Genomic DNA, 18686 nt, shown 5'->3' with positions numbered 1-18686 from the left:
TTAGTATGTTTAAAGTTTCGGTGAAAACGGATATCTGAAATTTTGTGTGGGAGGTACCTCAAGTAGTCAACTAATAAAATCCATATTCGAACCTAATCTATGTCTCGAAGAAATCGCTTTGGACCTTCGAGAGTTATTGTGGGAAACATTTTGAAATCTTGTGGGGGAAGTGCCCGAAGGAGTGGACAAGTCTAAGACCATTATTTCGTTATTATTTTTAGGCTGAGGGTACAATATACAATACAAATTACAGCAGAACCACAGAACCAATGTTTGAGCATTAATTTCGTTTACGTTTTCAGCTACAACTTTGTTAATTATAGAAAATATTGAGGTGGGTCTGCTACTTATAGCAGATGTTAGCACTTTATGACACAATACTGAGCTCCTATTTATTTTGAATACCAAATGAGTTTAAAGCCTCAAGACCATTTTATTCATTACAGAATTCCGGGCACATTATTATTTGATAATTAAATGACATGGAATAAAGAAGTTATTCAGATTTTACTGAAAGTTTCTTTCAAAAAGTGTATTCATACAAAAAAATACAATTTTTCTTAGACAACTTATTAAAGAAGCACATTTTCCGTACAGAATCTTCAGAACAATATATGTTTTCATATGAAATTTCCAAAAATAAAAATTATTTTAGAGAAAAACGTAATAAGCTCAAAAAATGTTATCGGAACAAAAAAATTAAGGGTGCCTAGCGGGCCCCCTGCATTCGTCAAATAACAGGTAGTTCGGTTAAAAATTGTAGCTAAAATCCTCATAATACCAATAATCGGGAGGTACCGTCATATGGGCCTGATTTCCTTGCTTGCTTCTGATAAAATAATGAAAAAAGAAAAGGGCAACCTAGTTAGAAAATTGGTTCGATCTTCTTTATTCTTTTATCAGAAGCAGGCAAGGCAAGCAGGCGAGGCTTCTTATGTACCCATGCCTTAAGTATTCGATTCCTATGTATTACGTTATTGAAATGGTTGGGAGTTTTAAGATACCTCAAGACGTTCGATTGGCAAACAGACTGTTGATTTACACATATCCTAGATCAATATTTAAATCAACGATCGGCAGCGTTCGCTTGCTGAGAGCAAAATAGCGTAATTTTCAATGTAAAATACTTGACATTTACGCTCTTTTGCTTTCAGTAAGCGCACGCTGCCGGTTGCTGATTTAAATATGTACGTCATTAACACTTATAGAATATTAGCACTTTTCAGGGATTTGTAACGTTGCTCGTATCTCATAAAAAACAAACACTTAATATTGTCTTTCTTTTGTCAGTCACTGTGCGAATGAGAAATTCCCATTCACCGCAAAAAGGCAACACGCCCCTATAGAAAATTCTCTCTGTTTATATGAACCATTCTACAAAGCCAAAAAATCGCCACTCATATGTGTGAATGTTTGAAGGATGAAGATTGTCGACTGTTGGTTCATTCGCCCAACGGCCGGTGTCGTCACTCATCATTCACTTGACCAGTCACTTGCCTAGACTTTAATGTTAGTCTACAGAATACAAATTGCAACCAATACAAATGGAATTGTTGTGAGTGTGTGGTTAATTATGGTTAATGTGAATGTAGTATTTTTGGAAAATCTTGGCACATTTCAGAACAGCCGAAACACACACAAACGGATGAGAGGAATACAAGAACACAACAAGAAAACGGAAAACGCCAATTCACATTTGGTGTTTTCGCATTTTCTCCGCCTGAGTTGTTTCATTTAAATTTTTGCTCGTTTGCCGTTAAGACGTATGTATGGTGGCGCGTAGAACGTTTTGTTTTCATTTATTTCAAATAAATTACATACATATAGATTCCTACAAACATATGTATATAACAAAAGAAATTCGTGATACAAATTAAACACAATTCATTGAAGCATCTCGGCACATAACGACAAGGTTCACCCTTTCACCCGTATTTCTGCCGTGGAAACGATTAATTGATCAAAATGCATTTGAGTCGCACCTGTCTGCAGTGGACGGTAATCGTGTTCAATACAATGAGTGTTGTAAGTGTAGCATCCAATGAATGAAATTCAACCGAAATAAATAATCTGAATACGGTATTCTAATAATGAAACAATAAATTAGAGTGATTTTCGAGATAATTAAAAAAGTTTGTGTATTTATGTGGAAAACTGTGTTTGTCTAATTTTAGACAAAAATATAAAATTTGTAATTGATGTCACAACAATATGAAAATTTTAAAAATCTTTGCGTTCACTATGTATGTACGTTCATACGTATGTTTGTAATTATGATTATGCCATACTTTTGAAAACAAACACTTTCACAGCTCCGTGTATTGGTGAAAATATGAAAATGCGCGAATAAAAAATATAAACAAATGACTGGCTGTTTATTGCCATATTTCAAATATTATTTTTTCCAAACAACTACTTTTTCATCAAAACAAATTTCGTTTTCATTGCTAATTGATGGAATGTTTGCGAATTCAAGGGGAAGATTGAATAAAAATTTTGTGTGTTATTTCTGTACGCCGCACGAAAAATGGCACGTGGTACACTCTCTTCAATAAATACCTTGAATTAATGGCCATATGTTTTGTGTTCTGCATAGGCATACATAGATAGAAAATTATTGGATTATCATACACTTAAATTTTAAATGTTTACATGCATATATTAAAAAAATAATTATGGGAAAAATTTAGTAAAAATAGTGTGATCTCTTCCAGAAATATAATAATAAAATTAAAATACCCTGCGCAACACTGGAAATGCAAACAACTTCTAGTGGACATTTTCTAAAAGTACACATTGAGACTACAAAAACCCTAGACGGGTGTTGTGTTCTTAGATCGGGTTTGGATTTTATGACCTCATCTAAACCGGGCTAAAACGAGACATTTTTCAAATGATAGGGCCTTTATCACAGAAACTAATGAGAATTTTGCTTCGCAGTCTTCAGCAGTATTGTAGCCCTAAGGTAGTAGAACTTACATGTCAAACAGACGAACTAGGAAAAACTTCATATAGAGCATCTAAATCGTTAAAATTTTAAAACTCTAAAATGCTTATTTCAAGTGTTTTAATCGGTATTTAATGTCATACCTTCTACAAAATATATTTGAAACAATGTTCACACAGGCTGTTTATTCTCATATTGGGGATTTTAATGCATTGTTGATATATTTACCAAACTGTCGTTGAAAATATGCTATAAACAACACGACAGAGGCATTTTACAGAATTAAAATGTTCTGCAGAGTTGTGTGTTACTTTCCAGCGAATATTTACCCCAAAGATTACAATAAGAAAAATTTAACAGTTTTGGAGATACGCTGCGGAATATATACAAACGATGGAATTTTTAGATATATTATAAAATTTGAAGCAATAAGAGCAGTGTTTCTAGTTCATTATACCTTCAAACATGTTTTTCTTGCTCTTATCTACAAGTTTGCTGCAGAGGTCAAAACAAGATTCGTATTGGATTTAGAGATATAACCCCGATTTGCTTTAAAAAATCGGTATTTAACCATGTTTTTTTTTTCGAACGTTCCACGCCTCTCTTTCCCAACCCTGCCGACCAAGGGGCGACCTCCCATTCGTAGGAATCGCGTACACACCATGATCCGCATCATGATGGCATATACAAAGGGAATTCGAAAACCAGCTACAGAAACTACTTCATCAGCCAGTTATTTAATTATTAACCATACAAACTACTAGTTATTTAAGAATAAAATTATATTAAATTTTATAACTTCCAAACTCATGCAAAAGCCCACATTACAGTACATGGATTTAAAATCAGTACACATCTTGCCAAGTGGTTCACCAATCGCATAATTGGTACGGTGGAAATTTATATATAAGAATTGATAATATCTACTACATCTAAAAGGAACATTTATTCTAATAGACGATATTAAGAAATCAGACAGCGCACTACCATTCAATATTTTTAAACAAACATAATATTCAACATAATACGTCTACTTTTTAATGTAGGCAATCGAATTAACTTTAGCCTGCTAGAGTATGAAGGCAATTCAAAATTACTACTCCAATGTAAACTCCTTAATGCAAAAAGCAGAAATTGTTTCTGCACTGATTCGATTTTATCTGAATAGATTGCATATTGCGGATCCCATACAACAGAACCATATTCTAATATATGTCTAACAAGGGATGTGAATAATTGCTTTGTTATATATGGATCGGAAAACTTTTTGGTCCATCTTTTCATAAATCCTAAGACTGCATAGGCTCTATTCACCATAGAAATTACATGATTATTAAAGTTTAATTTTGGATCCATCAAAAGACCAAGATCAACAAATTATTCTACAGATGATACAACAACATGGTTAATGTTGAATTGCCTTATTAAAGAGTGCATTATTGAGCATTGCAAATCGTTTATGAACAAAAGAAAGAGAACCGGACCAAGGTGACTTCCCTGTGGAACACCCGACAGAACTACATGAGATCTATTTAGCAAATAAGATGCTATCTACTTGACTAAATTTGCATTGAAGCCTATATAATCTAATTTATATAGCAAAAGCTTATAGTTGATTCTGTCAAAAGCTTTGCTTTATTGGTATATCTTAGACAACGTGTAAGGGTATGTGTCTCTAATTTGACAAACTGCACTTGAATAGGTTATAGCAAACCATTTTTTAAAACCTTCAGCGATATCAGAGTCATTTACAAACGCTTGATCGTTGAATTTCAGAATAGTAGGTTTAGAAGAAACTTTTCTTTTCATATTAACAAATTCATAGAAGTATTTTGGATTTGATTTAAAACTATCATTAATCTTGTTGAGGTAAAGATTATACAACCTATTGGACTCTAAAGTATGTTTAGACGAGGTCATAAAATCCGAACCCGATCTAAGAAAACAAAACCCAAATGTGGTTTTCGTCTACTTGGTCTCTACTTTCATAAATTGCTCGGCAGAAGTTGTTTGCACATAATTAGCTCAAAAATGTTGCACAGTGGTATACAATAGTACAAAAATATATAGTGCAATTTTTCTATACATAAAAACTCCTATTAAATATAGCTAAACTAATTAAATATTCAAGATCAAAGATGTTCTACATAAAGCTCAGAAGTAAGCGGTCACAGAATTGGCAAACGTACAATTCGAAGTAATTTGGGTGGTTATTTTAGAAGAATTGTTTTCTAACCAATTCGTGTCGCAAAAAGGATGGCAATTTTTTAAAAATATGTTTTGGGAGAGGCTTTGGAGCTTTTTTTATTATTGACCTTTGTTTTGTTATTTCCAATCTGGTTGTGCCAATCATTTGTATGATCTTGTTCTCTTTATAGTTTCAATCGATCGGATTGTTTGTACTAGAGTTGTTAAATCTAGTGAACTAGTACAGTACATAGTTCGATTGCATATGAATAATTTCAAACAAACGAACATATGAAATTACTCATAGGTAATGGAGTCCATTGAACTAGATAGTCTAGTTCGTTTAAATTGATTAGAGTTTAGCATCTCTAGTTTGTATGAAAAAAACTATGTATAAGTGATTTCATACGCTCGTTTGTATGAAATCACTCATGCGGTTAGGAACAAGGAATGTAGACTAGGGACTAGATTTAACCAACTAACAAAACCTAAATTCTTTAACATCATTTTATCTGTGACCATGCACCGAGATATCTCGTGGACCAGTGCCCTAAAAAATGTATGTATATTTTTCCGATTACCTACTACAGTATATGACCGCTGTCCTGACAATGAAGTTAGGATTTTTCTAGGCAATTTTAAGGTCACGTTAGAAATTCGAATATCTTTGGTCAAGAATATACTCATATGAATTGGGGCTAACAGACTTCGAGTCGGAAATGCTGGATTTTCAGACATTATGAGTATATAAGCTCACGGTGCTGTAAAAACGTGGTCGATCATGTTGTGATATATGAAAGGCACTCATCGAGTGTGATGGACATTTGATCGATTCGGAAAGCAAACATGTATTCGGATCACTATCTTGTTGCAGCAGAGGTTCACATCGGATTGAACGTACTGAATAGATTACGAATATACCCAACAAGAAATGTGGACATTTTAAACAAGAAAAGAAAAGGAGAGAGATGAGAAATGTTTTTTCTAAAAAAAGAAGAAGAATGGGAAGACGGGATGTACAGAATTCAGAAGGTATTACAAAAGTTCTAGCAAAGAGGGGAACATGAATCTAATGGCTTTAGTGTGGGATATCCATTTGTATACGGGTTCAACAAGTTCATATACATAAATATTCTCCGCATCGATCACAAAAAGGAGGTAAGAAATAAGGGGATTGCAGAGGCATACGTCTTTTCTCCATTGCACTGTGTGGCCAAATCCAATATTTAGTGCAACAATGCTAATTACTTTTTAAGTAATTTCCAACGAAAATAACTTTAGATCAGTGATGTTCTTTAGACTACCGCTGGTTACGGAGTTTTTCGGTAATTCACATATGTACATACGACAATATTGCAAAGAACGTAAGGAGACAGCAAATGTGTTTGTTTTGTAGCTTTCGTGCATACCCAGCAAACCCAATATCAGATGTCCGACAACCCTGAACAATTTCGGAAGCACCTTCCGAAAATATCGTAGCGATTTCGATTTTTGTAAGGGATTTTTCCCATTTCGTTCAGATTTCGTTCAGAATTTGGAGCGAAAAGCCGCAAATTTCCCTTCGAATATCCCGATGTTTTCAAAACAACAATCACTACTGCAACCGTCACCGTCACTTTGTTTATGTATCTATCAACTAAGAAACAAAACTCCTCTGTGTATGGTGGGCCATAAAGTTTGCATATACAATTTTTGAAATTTTATAATATAAATCCAACATATGAGGCGTTCAGCGCCAAAACGGCCAAACCCACATGCCCAAAATTAAACTGACTATAAAGATCTAACCAGAAGCTTTTGAAATAAATACTAAAAAACTCAATATTGCATTATTTTAGCAGATAGTATAACCTATGGAATTTTTTAGTATTTATTTCAATAGGTTCCGGTTAGATCTTTATAGTCAGTTTGATTTTTTTTGGGCATGTTGGTTAGGACGTTTTTTTGCTGATCGCCTCATATATATTCCACCAAGGCTTCGGAGTCCAGCCATTTTTGCTCAGACTCCGACTTCAGACCAATGTTTTTCAAGACTCCGACTCCGTCTCCAACTCCGGAGCAAAACACTTCATAATAACTAAAATCGTACGGTATCGTTATAACGTTTCTCTACCAAAACAAAGACCTATGACTATATTTCCAATTTTCCGAATTCGACTTATGTATGTATTCAATGAGACCCGAAATATAAAATTACCGTAATTGCTGTCCGATAACACTGCTTGTAATTTTTTTAAGTCATTGAAAATTAATCATAACACTGCACATTGGGCCCAATGGCAGGTTTCTGAGGCAAAAAGTCTAGTTTTGAAGTCATATATTTGTATAAATTAGTAACGGGATTAGATTCTTAACACTTTGAGCCACTTAGAAACAAAATCATTTCAACCTGGCAACGCTTCGTGGTCACATACCGAGCTGTCAAAGATATTGCATGTTACTTTGTAAAATTTTATAAAAATTTATCCAACGAAGAACAAATTTGTTTCGCTCGGCAATTAAAAACCGCTGATTTAATAAACAGTTTTTTTAATGGATAAAACGTGTAAAGGTATATAAATTAATATTCTGATTAAGAAATAAAAGAAGTTAGATTTGGTAAGGAATATTTGAAGTAGACTTGTGGTGTATTTTTTGTGTAGTTCGTATTGTAGTTTAAATAGTTTTTGGAATAAAACTCGCGGTATTGCGACGTATTGTCGAAACTATATATATCTGATAGAAGGTAATAGTGAGTACTATATGTGTAAAAAAATTTCATGTCCGTATGGATCCGAATACTTATAGAAAATTACTTACAGATAGCGTGACACTTAAAAATGTGGATATTTTAATTTATTAGACTGGGTTGGGACTGGACGATGCTCAATATGACACAAGTCGCCAAATTTTATAGTAATCTTATCCGAGTTACACCAAGCATTGAAATCTTCAATATTCTAGATCTTTAAATTTAATAACTGGTACTACAAACACCTACTAAATTTCAAGATCTTAACCTGTAATTATAAAGTTTTCAAATAACGGACGCGATCGCGGTTTTCTACTTCCAAAACATAAATTAATGATAGGGGTCACAATTACTATTGTTTTGTATACCAATGCGTCTAATAATCTCTGAGATTTCGCGTTTGGCTAAAACTTGTTGTGGAGGAGGTCCCCCACCCCCTCCATTTTTCGGTATAAAAAGTATCTTACGATCTATTCTCAGACCTTATGAATCTACAAAAAAAATTTTATCAAATTCGGTCCAGCCATTTCAGAAGATTTATATTTCGAACATCATGGTATACCTGAAAAGGTTTCTATATATATGTAGATATATATCTGAACCGATCAGATCCAAATTTTCAGGACCTGATTCTAACCTGAACAGGATTTACCATATCAAATTTTAAGGCGATCGGATGCAAATTGTGACCTTTGTGGGGCTTAAAAATAAAATCGGATTAAATCGGATGAAACATATACATGAAAACTATATCTATATCTGAACCGATTCTTACCAAATTTTGCAGAAGTACTTTTATGCCCATTAAAAACATTGGAACGAAATTTGGTAGCTCTAGCTGCTTCCAGTGACTTGTTGCCTCAAAAACCTGTCATTGGGCCCAATGTGCACTGTGTGTAATTTTTTGAGTCATGGTTTATTAACTACATTCTGACACCGCAGCGTGATAGAAGACCAAAAATAAGAAGACATGTGTCCCTGCGTTTTTCCCTATCACTTGAACTTTCGCGGTTATGGGCCCCAAAGACCTGAGGCCTTGATGTCAAAAGGGATCATTTCGTCAGGCACATATCTTCTAAACCGCCACGAATTTGGGTTTACTCGTAGAAGAAAAGTTGTAGCTCTCGTCTAAAAGAATAAAGGTCAAATTCGTCAAGGTCAAATTTCCCTTTCAATTTTTCTCGGATTTTAGTCTACAGATATCAAACCTATCCAAATTGAAGCAAATAACCAACTAGATCTTATTAAACAACTTTCTAGAATTCAAGATAACAATGGACCACAATAATGTAGCAAAGATATCAGCAAACAATTTCTGAATCATACGGAATATCTATGACCGGTTCTTAAATGTGAAAATAGCCAAAAACTTTTGAAAATATTTGATTTTTATACCTTTTTCTCCGATTTCGGTCCACAGATACCGAACCGAAAATTAAGAATACAGCGAACCGAACCGAAAATTAAGAATACAGCCAACTACAAAAATTTACCTAAGATTTCAATAAACAACTTTCTTGAATATAGAAAGATTCTAAAAACGGTTCTTCAAGCTGAAATTCACAAACAAATATATTATTTTTAACGTTTCCACCAGCTCAGGTCTGGAAATAACACATTGTTTAAAACTCAAGGAAATTTGAAAGGTTTGTTATTTACGGACCTGAACAGGAAAGAATGATCTAATATAATCGAATTTTGAGTTTGAAAAGCCGTTCCAACAATCTTTTTATGTTCAAGAAAGTTGTTTATTGAAATCTTAGGAACATTTTTGTAGTTGACTGTATCCTTAATTTTTGGGCCAAAAAAGAAGGCACATGTCCCGGCATATTTCCCCATCACGTGCACATGACGTTGATGTCAAAAGGGATCATTTTGTCCAAACCGTTAAACCGTTAAAATTTTTATTTACTCTTGGAGTCAACGTTGTAGCTCTTGGTTTTCAAAGTAAAATCACCGAGGTCAAATTCAATTCAACGTTTTTGGGGGTTTGATCGGCAAAAGAACCGTTTCAAAATAACCAAAATTACATTAAAGAAGAACTAGTTTCATCACTTTTTCTCGGATTCTGGTCCGCCTTTTTTTATTTTATGTTATGTTAGAGATGAAGCTGGAAAGCAAGGCAACCAGTCGAGGCAGTTTATATACCCAGGCCTTTATGTCCGTGAAGCAAAACGGACATAACTCCCAGAAAAAGGCGGACATAATTCCCAAAGATGTTTTCTTAATTTCAAAATTATTTTTTGTTTAATTTCAAAATTTACAGCTTTTTTTTTTGATCTGGCAAAGAACCGTTACAACTTTATAGAAGAAGTTAGAATTTGGGCAGAATTGTATATTTGAGAAGGCTTAAGTGCCAAACAATGCCAAAGTATCCACAAAATTCTACAGATTTCATAAAATCCGCATATTTTTGCAATAACTTTAAATTTTCTTAAATGGTGAAAATATTTTTTTAAAATATCGCTCGATTTTTTTTCAAAAATATTTTTGCTTGCGGCGCTTTTCATTGAAAAAATACAAAAACTTTCTATTTTCTTAAACGGTGAAAATATTTTTGTAAAAAATTTAAAAAAAATGTTTGCATATTTTTAAAAACCTTTGTATTTTTTTTTAAATTGTTAAAATATTATTTAAAAAATCGCACGATTTCAAAAAAAAAAAAAAAAAAAAATTCACCTTCGGAACTTTCGTTATTTAGAAATAGTAAGTGCATACTTTTAAAATAACTTTGTACTTTCTTAAAATAGAAAAATAATTTTGTAAAAAATCCCGCGATTTTTTCAAAAACATATAAGGATGCAGCGCTTTTCCACTTCCCGACACCAATTAGCTTCCTAAGCTGACAGTATTTTATTTTTACAAGTTTATCACATTCGCATGGCTACGATATATTTATTTTTCTTAAAAATTTTAAATTAAATATGAAAAGTAATATTATTTTTATTTTTGTTATACATTTCAAATACAACAATAAAACATTTCAAATAAAATTTTAAAAAAAATCACAAATTTTAAGAACGGACATAACTCCCATTGGCTGGGAGACATTTTGCTTGGTAGTTGCCCCAGAATACAGCTTCAGTCCAGAATCCTTGTTTTTTATGGTCCAAGGTTCTTGGACAAAACCAATATGTATATTACCTTTAGTTATTTTTCCGTTGCCTCTTTGTGTGTTTTGGGGGGATGACCTGCAGTTTGTTGGGTTTGGCATTCTCCTCCTCACCAACTCTTTCCTTTCCAATCTTGAAGTATACTGAGTTCGAGACGAAATATGCCTTGCACTTAGACTTGGCTCGTCGATACCCACCTCAAGGAGAGTGCAGCCACAAGCTTGCAGCCGTACCCCTTAACGCACACCGGCGCTTTGGTCAGATGAGCTTTAGGGTGCCACATTCCCATGGATTTGCTATGCTGCTAACTACCTCCCCGAGAGCTGCAGAGTTTGTGTGTGGGTCCAAGTGGTACAGCAGCCGATTTTTATTGAGACACGCCCCTGCAGTATTTGTTCCAGTAGTTTGTCGTTGATCAATTTCTCGATCTCCGACAGATGGTCCTTGTGTAACCATCCAGATTCTTTGCTGGTACCGATTACTGCATAGCACCTTGGCGTACGTCGTTGGCGGCTTCGTTACGGTTTCAGCGTCCATCTTCCTCTTCTGGACGGCCTTAGACTTCTTTACTGAGTCCCTGGCCATTTCAGAAGATTCCGACGTCGCGCTCACCCTATACATGTCGGAACTTCTTTTGGCAGTCTCCTCTGCGTTGGTCCTGATGAGGTTAGTACTGGGCATTTGAAGGTGGGAAGCCCTTTTTCTTCTTACTGGGTTTGGCGATGTTCTGCTCCTCTGGAGACCCCATCTTCTCCGCCGCCTTCGAAGAAGTAGAGAGTGTGTCTGTGAAATCCTTTGAAGCATCCTGCTGTTCTGCTGTTTTTTTAAGTCGGGTCTGGTTCCCTTTGAATTTTTTTACGTCTTTGAACCCCTGACCATTGTACTCGTTTCGTTGTTAGCTTTGCGATGATCTCGCTCACTTCCTCCACCATCTTGTGGATTTGCTCTTTTATGGGATTTTCCACAACGGTGATATTAATTTTGCCACAGCTGTCGGATTCGGATTCAGGGTCGCTTCCATCCTCAGATGGTTGGTTCAAGGTAAATCTCTCCCTGTGCTGCCCTTTATCCTCCTCCGTTGTTACTCTAGGTTGTGTGGTTGTAGCATTACCTTCGATGCCAAGATGCCAAGGCACTCACATCTGTGGGAAATTTTTGCTCAGAAGAAGAAGAAGAAGAAGAAGAAGAAAAACATTGGTATATTAGAAGGGTCATTTAATTCCGACATTTCGCTCCGTATTCGAAACGAAATCCTCTGCGAAAAATCGAAACGAAATCTGAACGAATTTGTTTCCGAAATTGTTCGGAACTTGTTATTAATATTTTGTATTTTTTAACATTGGACCCCAGTGTGTGTGATTCTTATTAATTAAGTGATTTATAATAACACTAATACGCACTGGCGTTTCATTGTTAGGAAATAGTTATGGAAAATTAACTATATTCTGACATCGCAGCGTGATGGGAAACCAAAAATAAGGAGACACGTGTCCCGGTGTTTTCTCCATCATTTTCACATTCGCGGTTATGGCCCCAAAGGTTTTATGTCAAAAGGGATCATTTTGCCAGGCTCATATCTTCTAAACAGTTACGAAATTTGATCTACTCTATGTAGAAATGGTTCTTAAAGTTCAAACTGGCGAAACAAATGCTATTTGTATCCATTTTTCTCTGGTTCTTGTCCATAGATACTAAACCGTCTGAAATTCAAGAAAACAATAACGTAGTACAGATTCCATTAAACAACTTTGTGGAACATACAAACTGTCTACGAACGGATCTTAAAGGTCAAAATGAGAATATTCGGTGTTTATACATTTTCCTTCGATTCAGGTTCATAGATACCAAATCCTTTACTTTGTCATTGTATGCTAATCGATAACTCCGGGTGGACATCTGATTTTCGCCGTGTTTTGAAAGTCAACCATACCAGCTGTTTGAGTCACTGTCTGTCATCCGTACTAAAGAACCACATGGCATCCCTTAGACAAAATTTTGGTCACCTTGGTGTATTTTATTTATCTCATGTTTACCATTTAAATTCGCCAATGGGAGAGCCTCGATGGAGGTTTTATCAAACCTCTCACGAAAAACTTAAAATATAATTTTATATATTTTTGCACACTATAGACGAATGCCCCATTAAAAAATGCTATTGTTTACCTTGATCCACTTGTTGAAGTATGAATGAACAATTTCAACTGACAACACGTTTTTTCATTTCTATTCCTCACATACTTATATACTAAAATGGGAGAGTAAGTGGGAGAATTTAAATCCACAATACCCAAGTGTTGTTGTTTCTATGCGTCAACTGCAAGTAAAACACACACAAATTAATTAGCCAAAAGTACATCGAGTTACTTCGATGTTCGTCCTGGGAAAAATACTTTGGCATTAGAATACGATTGATGTTAATTTGGTGACCAATAAACATTGTATCACCACCAAATGTATTTATGTTTGTTAGTTGAAATTCCCATTTAAAGTTTTTAAATAATAGTTAATTAGGTATTTTATTGACACTCATACAGTTAAGATAGATAGTTACTTCACTATGAAAACCCTGAGGGTAGACTGAGTTAATTCTGGAGACTGAAAAATGCGAACCAAGAATAAAAATGACAAAATATGAGTCTATGGCTGTAAAATTTTCTAAAGGAAACTTAAAATAATCTGTTACATCGATGTAATTATTTAAGTGGCTTTGTGAAATAAGGTAAAATTGTTGGGTCGGCATTGTAGTATGAGGTAAGGTTTGGTTAGTATGTTCACCCATAAGCCATTGCGGCTTTGCTTGAGGGCATGAAATAAGGAAAGAGAAATAGACTGCGGATTAACATTTTTAAGTCAGGAGTTGGTTTCCTAATATTTTATACCCCAATATTTTAGGGATATTTTGGATATTTTATATGCGTGATGGTAGTTTCAAGATTTTTTAAGTTTATCTCTCATCACCAAATTGTTTGTTCTAAATGAATATAATATTGAAATACCATTCTGGTAGGTTCTTGGAATACTGGCTGCCGTTGCAAGTGTTTTTGAATTGTTAAAATATTCCTATGGCACTCCTGATTTTACCGAGAAACTGGTGCATATCGGTATTAGCACAATTCTGGTGGTATCGGCATTTGTTGGATGTTGTGCGGCAGTTAATGGTTCTGTCAAGATGCTGGTGAGCGTAAGTATTCGCCATGAAATCCAAAGTATTTGCCGAGTATAAGGATGTATTAACCAATGTGGACAACCCAGTTCATTGTTATTTTATTGGCTTTAATAGCTTCTCACATCTGGTGTCTGTGGCGTTACGATGAAGAACGGATTCGCATTTCTACAACGAATATGGTTAACTATTATTGGATAGCGGAAACACACGAAAAAGGCTACATGAATATTTTGCAAGAGACTGTAAGTTCCTTAACCAAAAATAAATAAAATTGGTCATTTAAATTCTAACTTGTTTTTGCAGTATGAATGCTGTGGCAAAGTGGGTTATCTGGATTATATTCACAATAGTATGACGGTTCCCGACAGTTGTTACTACTTCCATAACAACAAAAGAGAATTCTATCCCCACGGTCAAGGCTGTTTGCCAGCAGTGATAGATGCTTATCTGAACATATATCGAACTGAGAAATGGACTCATGTCGGTTTAATGGGCTTTGAGGTGAGCTAATACGTTTTTTTTTAATGTAAAAAAGTTAATAACTTTTGTAATATTTTCAGAGTTCTGGCATAATTTTGGCAATAGTACTGATATTTAATCTGACAGCAGATACTCGTCGATATAATTACTAGCTGTTCCTTTTCATTTACAATTTTAGTAGTAATAAATTACTTTTTAGTTAGACTAGAAATATATCTATGTATGTTTGTGCCAACCAGAAAAATGTATTATGAGTGTAATTACCACAATTGTATGCGTTCTTTGATTATATCATTAATTGGATTGGGGTAACTTTTACATAAAATATAGGAACATATCAAAGCTTCAATGAGACTGTAAATGTTTGTACATATAACAGATGAATGTGTCTGTATTAATAGTTTAGTCCATATACATTAGGGCGGTCCAAAAAACGATTTTTTTGAAAGGCATACCGCCTAAATTGATTCTATTTCATCCAAAACTCTTATATATGAAATTGTATAGCGATCGGTTAACGTAACTCCTTGCCACCTGAGCGATCTTTGTTTCCGTAGTAATTTGTTTGGGACCAAAGCTGAATTTTCGCCAAAATGCTCTAAACGTCGCATTTAGGGTCCGATCGATGAGAAAACTTTACCACTTGCTGTTGCTAAAAAATGATTTCTACAAAAAATTATGATGACATGTTAACGATAACCTGTGCACCTGGCAGATCTTGATTTCCATAGAACTTTGTTTGTTCAAAAATTTTTGTAAAAATCGTTTTTTAGCCACAACAATGAACTGGTAAAGTTTTACACTGATTTTTCATAAATGCGGCCTTTAGAGCATTTTCGCGAAAATTCACATTTGGTCCCATACAAATTACTATGAAAACAAAAATCGCTCAGGTGGCACATGTTAACGCTAGAATTTCAGGACCACAGGCCTTAAGGAGTGGACCGATATAACCCATCTTCGAACTTAAACTAAGTTTGGACAAAATATAACAAAAGCCAAATTTTTAAACCTGTTCAGTTAAAAAGTTCGAGAGTCATCGTGCGCAACAGCCAGCTAGACAGACAGAGTACAGACGGAGGGACTTTGCTAAATCGACTCCAAATTGTCTGAAACGTATTTCGTCCAAACATACTTGGGGCCCGTATGAAAGTGCTGAGGGTATAAAAAATTCCAATAACTCGTAATAATATGGTCCACACAAAATCGACGAATATCCTTGCCATTTTGAGTACTTTTTTTCCTTTGTTCTGGAAAAAGGGGCAAAAATGTAAATTGTTTTGGAAATTTATTTTAAAGATAATTATCATTTTTGTCACTAAATATTGAATTTGGCCACATTGTGTCTGGTTGGCCTCGAGTTAGAACTAAACCAATTCAGACACACTGTAATGGGTCGGAGTTCATACCGAAGAATCGTATTATGATCTAGCAGTCGGAGATAGATTCCTGTTTCTTTTTTATTTCCGAACTTAGTCCAATTGGTTTTGAATTTGTTTCGGAAACTTATCGGATTCGGCGGTGCACAGATGTCCCACTTGTATGGAAAGGAGTGCCAAAAATAGTTCTAATCAAGCTACCTCCTCGAAATTTTATAACGAGGCAAGAGAAAAAAAATTAGTCCATTTAGGTCCTCATTTGGGTATAGCCTCCATGTAAAGGAACCCCCCGATTTTTGATATTTTGACGAATTAAGCCACATTTTAAAACTGATTTGGTTGTAATTTTGCATTTCGAGTTCTGAGTGAATAAAATAACTCTTTGCACCAAATGTTCAATAGAGGTCTACGTTTAGATATAGCCCCCACATAATAGTACCGCCCAATTTTCGGTATTTTGAACTATTTTTGCCAAGTTTTCCATCCGAGTTGGCTGTAATTTTACATTTTGAGTTTTCAGTAAACAAAATACCTCCTTGCAAAAAAATTTTCAATATAGATCCAGGTTAAGGTATAGCTTATATTCAAATTTTTATAAAATAGGACCACATTTTCAAGAAAATGTATTTAAACAAGTTATTAGAAATATTAAAACTTTTGAATAAGGAATTTAAGAGTAGCCAATAGACTTCCTTTTTGTGAACAAACAAGTTTACATAACATTTTTACACACAAAGTACCGTTATGTTGATTGAAGCAATAGCATGTTATACATTACTCACTAATTTCGCTTCTTTCATTGAGTGTATCTAAAAATTGCAGCGAATTGCAGCTTCGACCATTTGGTACATGAAACAGACATACCTTTCGATAAAATTATGCAAAAATTACATCCGACAAAATCCGATTCTTTGAGACACAACCACATTCTCATAAACAGTGTGTACGAAAAATGCAAGTTTCCTGATTTTGCCTCAGTCTACCAAGTCACTTTATTTGACTGCCTCCTGTTATTTTTGTTAATATGTTGTTAAAAACACGTAAAAAAGATCGAATCTGAAATAGTTTTGCCTATAGGTAATGCCACTATTTTGATAGGAGTGGGATATTGTTGTTATATTTATGATAATTTCAACCATATTACAACTTTTGAGTGTGGAATTAAAGAGTGGCCATTGGCCTTAAAAAAGTTTAAATATAAATCGAGATAGAAAACAGTTAGTATAAATATGACTATAGTTTCAATTAATTTTATTTCAAATTTAAACCTACTATGTTGCAACTTCAGGCAGGTTGTTAAAGAGGGAATATTAAAAACAAGTACCATTATATATAGGGACTACATCCAAATTTGAGCAAATTTCTGTTTAAATCGATAAAATTTACCTTAGAAAATATCGCATACTAAATTGAAATGTTATTAAATTATAATTGAGATATAGCAAAATCAGAGAATGATATATAGGGACTATATCAAAATCTGAACCGATTTTTGTCAAAATCGATAAAACTGATCAACTACCTCAGAAAACATCGCATATTAAATGTGAAGGATATTCAATTAAAATTGACAGATTTGTTTGCAAAATCGGGAGGCTATATCCAAATCTGAACCGATTTTTGTCACAATCGGTAAAACAGATTATGAGTCAAAGAAAATATCAGATATTTAATTTGAAGACGATTCTCTTAAAATTGACTGAGTAATGACAATATCAGGGAAAGATATATATGGGGGCTATATCCAAATCTGAACCGATATGGACGATAATTGGTACTTTTCATTCCTTCTACTTCATCCTGTGTCAAATTTTCATGCTGATATCTCTAAAACTAAAAATCGTCAAATCGTCAATAAAATTTGGAAAACCGTCAAAAATCATCAATATGCTCCAAAAATAGGATTGGTTAAAGTTTAATGCAAATTTTTAGCTGATAGTTATATGGAGACTGACTACATAAGGTATATCTTATTGATTTTATTGACGATTTGACGATTTTTAGTTTTAGACATATCAGCAGCAGTAAATCTAACCCAATCCATGAAAAGCTTTCAGAAAATGAGAGTTTTTCCTACGGTTATCGAGTTTGCAGTAATGCAGCAAGGTAAAAACAGTGCCATTTTTGAATGACAGCTTTGCTCAAATGTCGCCTGATTGACCGTGTAGCCGTCCATGTTTGTTGGTCATCCAAGTACACTATGGTTGTTGGAAATCGACAAAAATTGTCATCCAAAACTGACTGACTAGCTGTCAGCTTAAAGAAGGCAAAAAGCTAGACTCCTACATTTTTCAAAACGAGATAGACTATTTTCATCCACTCACAATCCTAAAAGAAAATGTTCAACTGATATAATTGGAATGTGAGGCAAATTAGCTGTATTCCAGATATGTACTTGCTGGCAATTGCTAAGAACATTAAAAGAAGCTCATAAAATCGAGTTTGCAGCATTGTTTTCCTAAAATTCTTTCGTTACATATTGATTAAAATGTAGTTATCCTGTAGTTTTCCTTACGTGAAAAATCATCATTTCAGGCCATAAAATAGTCAAATCATCATTTTCCATTTTTGGGCCAAAAAATCGTCAAATTCGGCAAAACTGGTTACGCTCATTTACTCATTTACGAGTTTCGCATAATTCAACACAAAAGTTTTTTGAGTTTATGAAGCACTAAAACACTTC

At 34.3% G+C, this 18686-nt stretch overlaps 1 protein-coding gene across 2 annotated transcripts; it reads left to right on the top strand.

Annotated features, from left to right (window-relative positions):
- Positions 1–1443: 1443 nt before the first annotated feature.
- Tsp42Eo (Tetraspanin 42Eo) lies at positions 1444–14886 on the top strand. Of its 2 annotated transcripts, XM_073991540.1 has the most exons (7): positions 1444–1555; positions 1622–1763; positions 1828–2025; positions 13986–14159; positions 14231–14386; positions 14448–14645; positions 14705–14886. In XM_073991540.1, the coding sequence occupies exons 3-7, from the start codon at positions 1966–1968 to the stop codon at positions 14774–14776; spliced, it is 660 nt and encodes a 219-aa protein (XP_073847641.1). In that variant the 5' UTR covers positions 1444–1555; positions 1622–1763; positions 1828–1965; the 3' UTR covers positions 14777–14886. The 2 variants fall into 2 exon arrangements, with proteins under 2 accessions (XP_073847641.1, XP_073847643.1); XM_073991542.1 differs by lacking the exon at positions 1444–1555 and having other exon boundaries at positions 1751–1767.
- The last annotated feature ends 3800 nt before the right edge of the window (positions 14887–18686 follow it).

Source organism: Musca autumnalis, unplaced genomic scaffold, assembly GCF_047663935.1.
Source record: "Musca autumnalis isolate F117 unplaced genomic scaffold, ASM4766393v1 scaffold_5, whole genome shotgun sequence".
Classification (NCBI taxonomy): Eukaryota; Metazoa; Arthropoda; class Insecta; order Diptera; family Muscidae; genus Musca; species Musca autumnalis.
This window is presented reverse-complemented; position numbering and strand designations above follow the sequence as displayed.

Bases quoted from the DNA above. Each gene is read 5' to 3' on its own strand.
- Tsp42Eo (XM_073991540.1), top strand. From the start codon at position 1,966: ATGCATTTGAGTCGCACCTGTCTGCAGTGGACGGTAATCGTGTTCAAT. The intron at 2,026-13,985 runs GTAAGTGTAGCA...CCATTCTGGTAG, and splicing joins TGTTCAATACAATGAGTGTT to GTTCTTGGAATACTGGCTGC. The intron at 14,160-14,230 runs GTAAGTATTCGC...TGGACAACCCAG, and splicing joins CTGTCAAGATGCTGGTGAGC to TTCATTGTTATTTTATTGGC.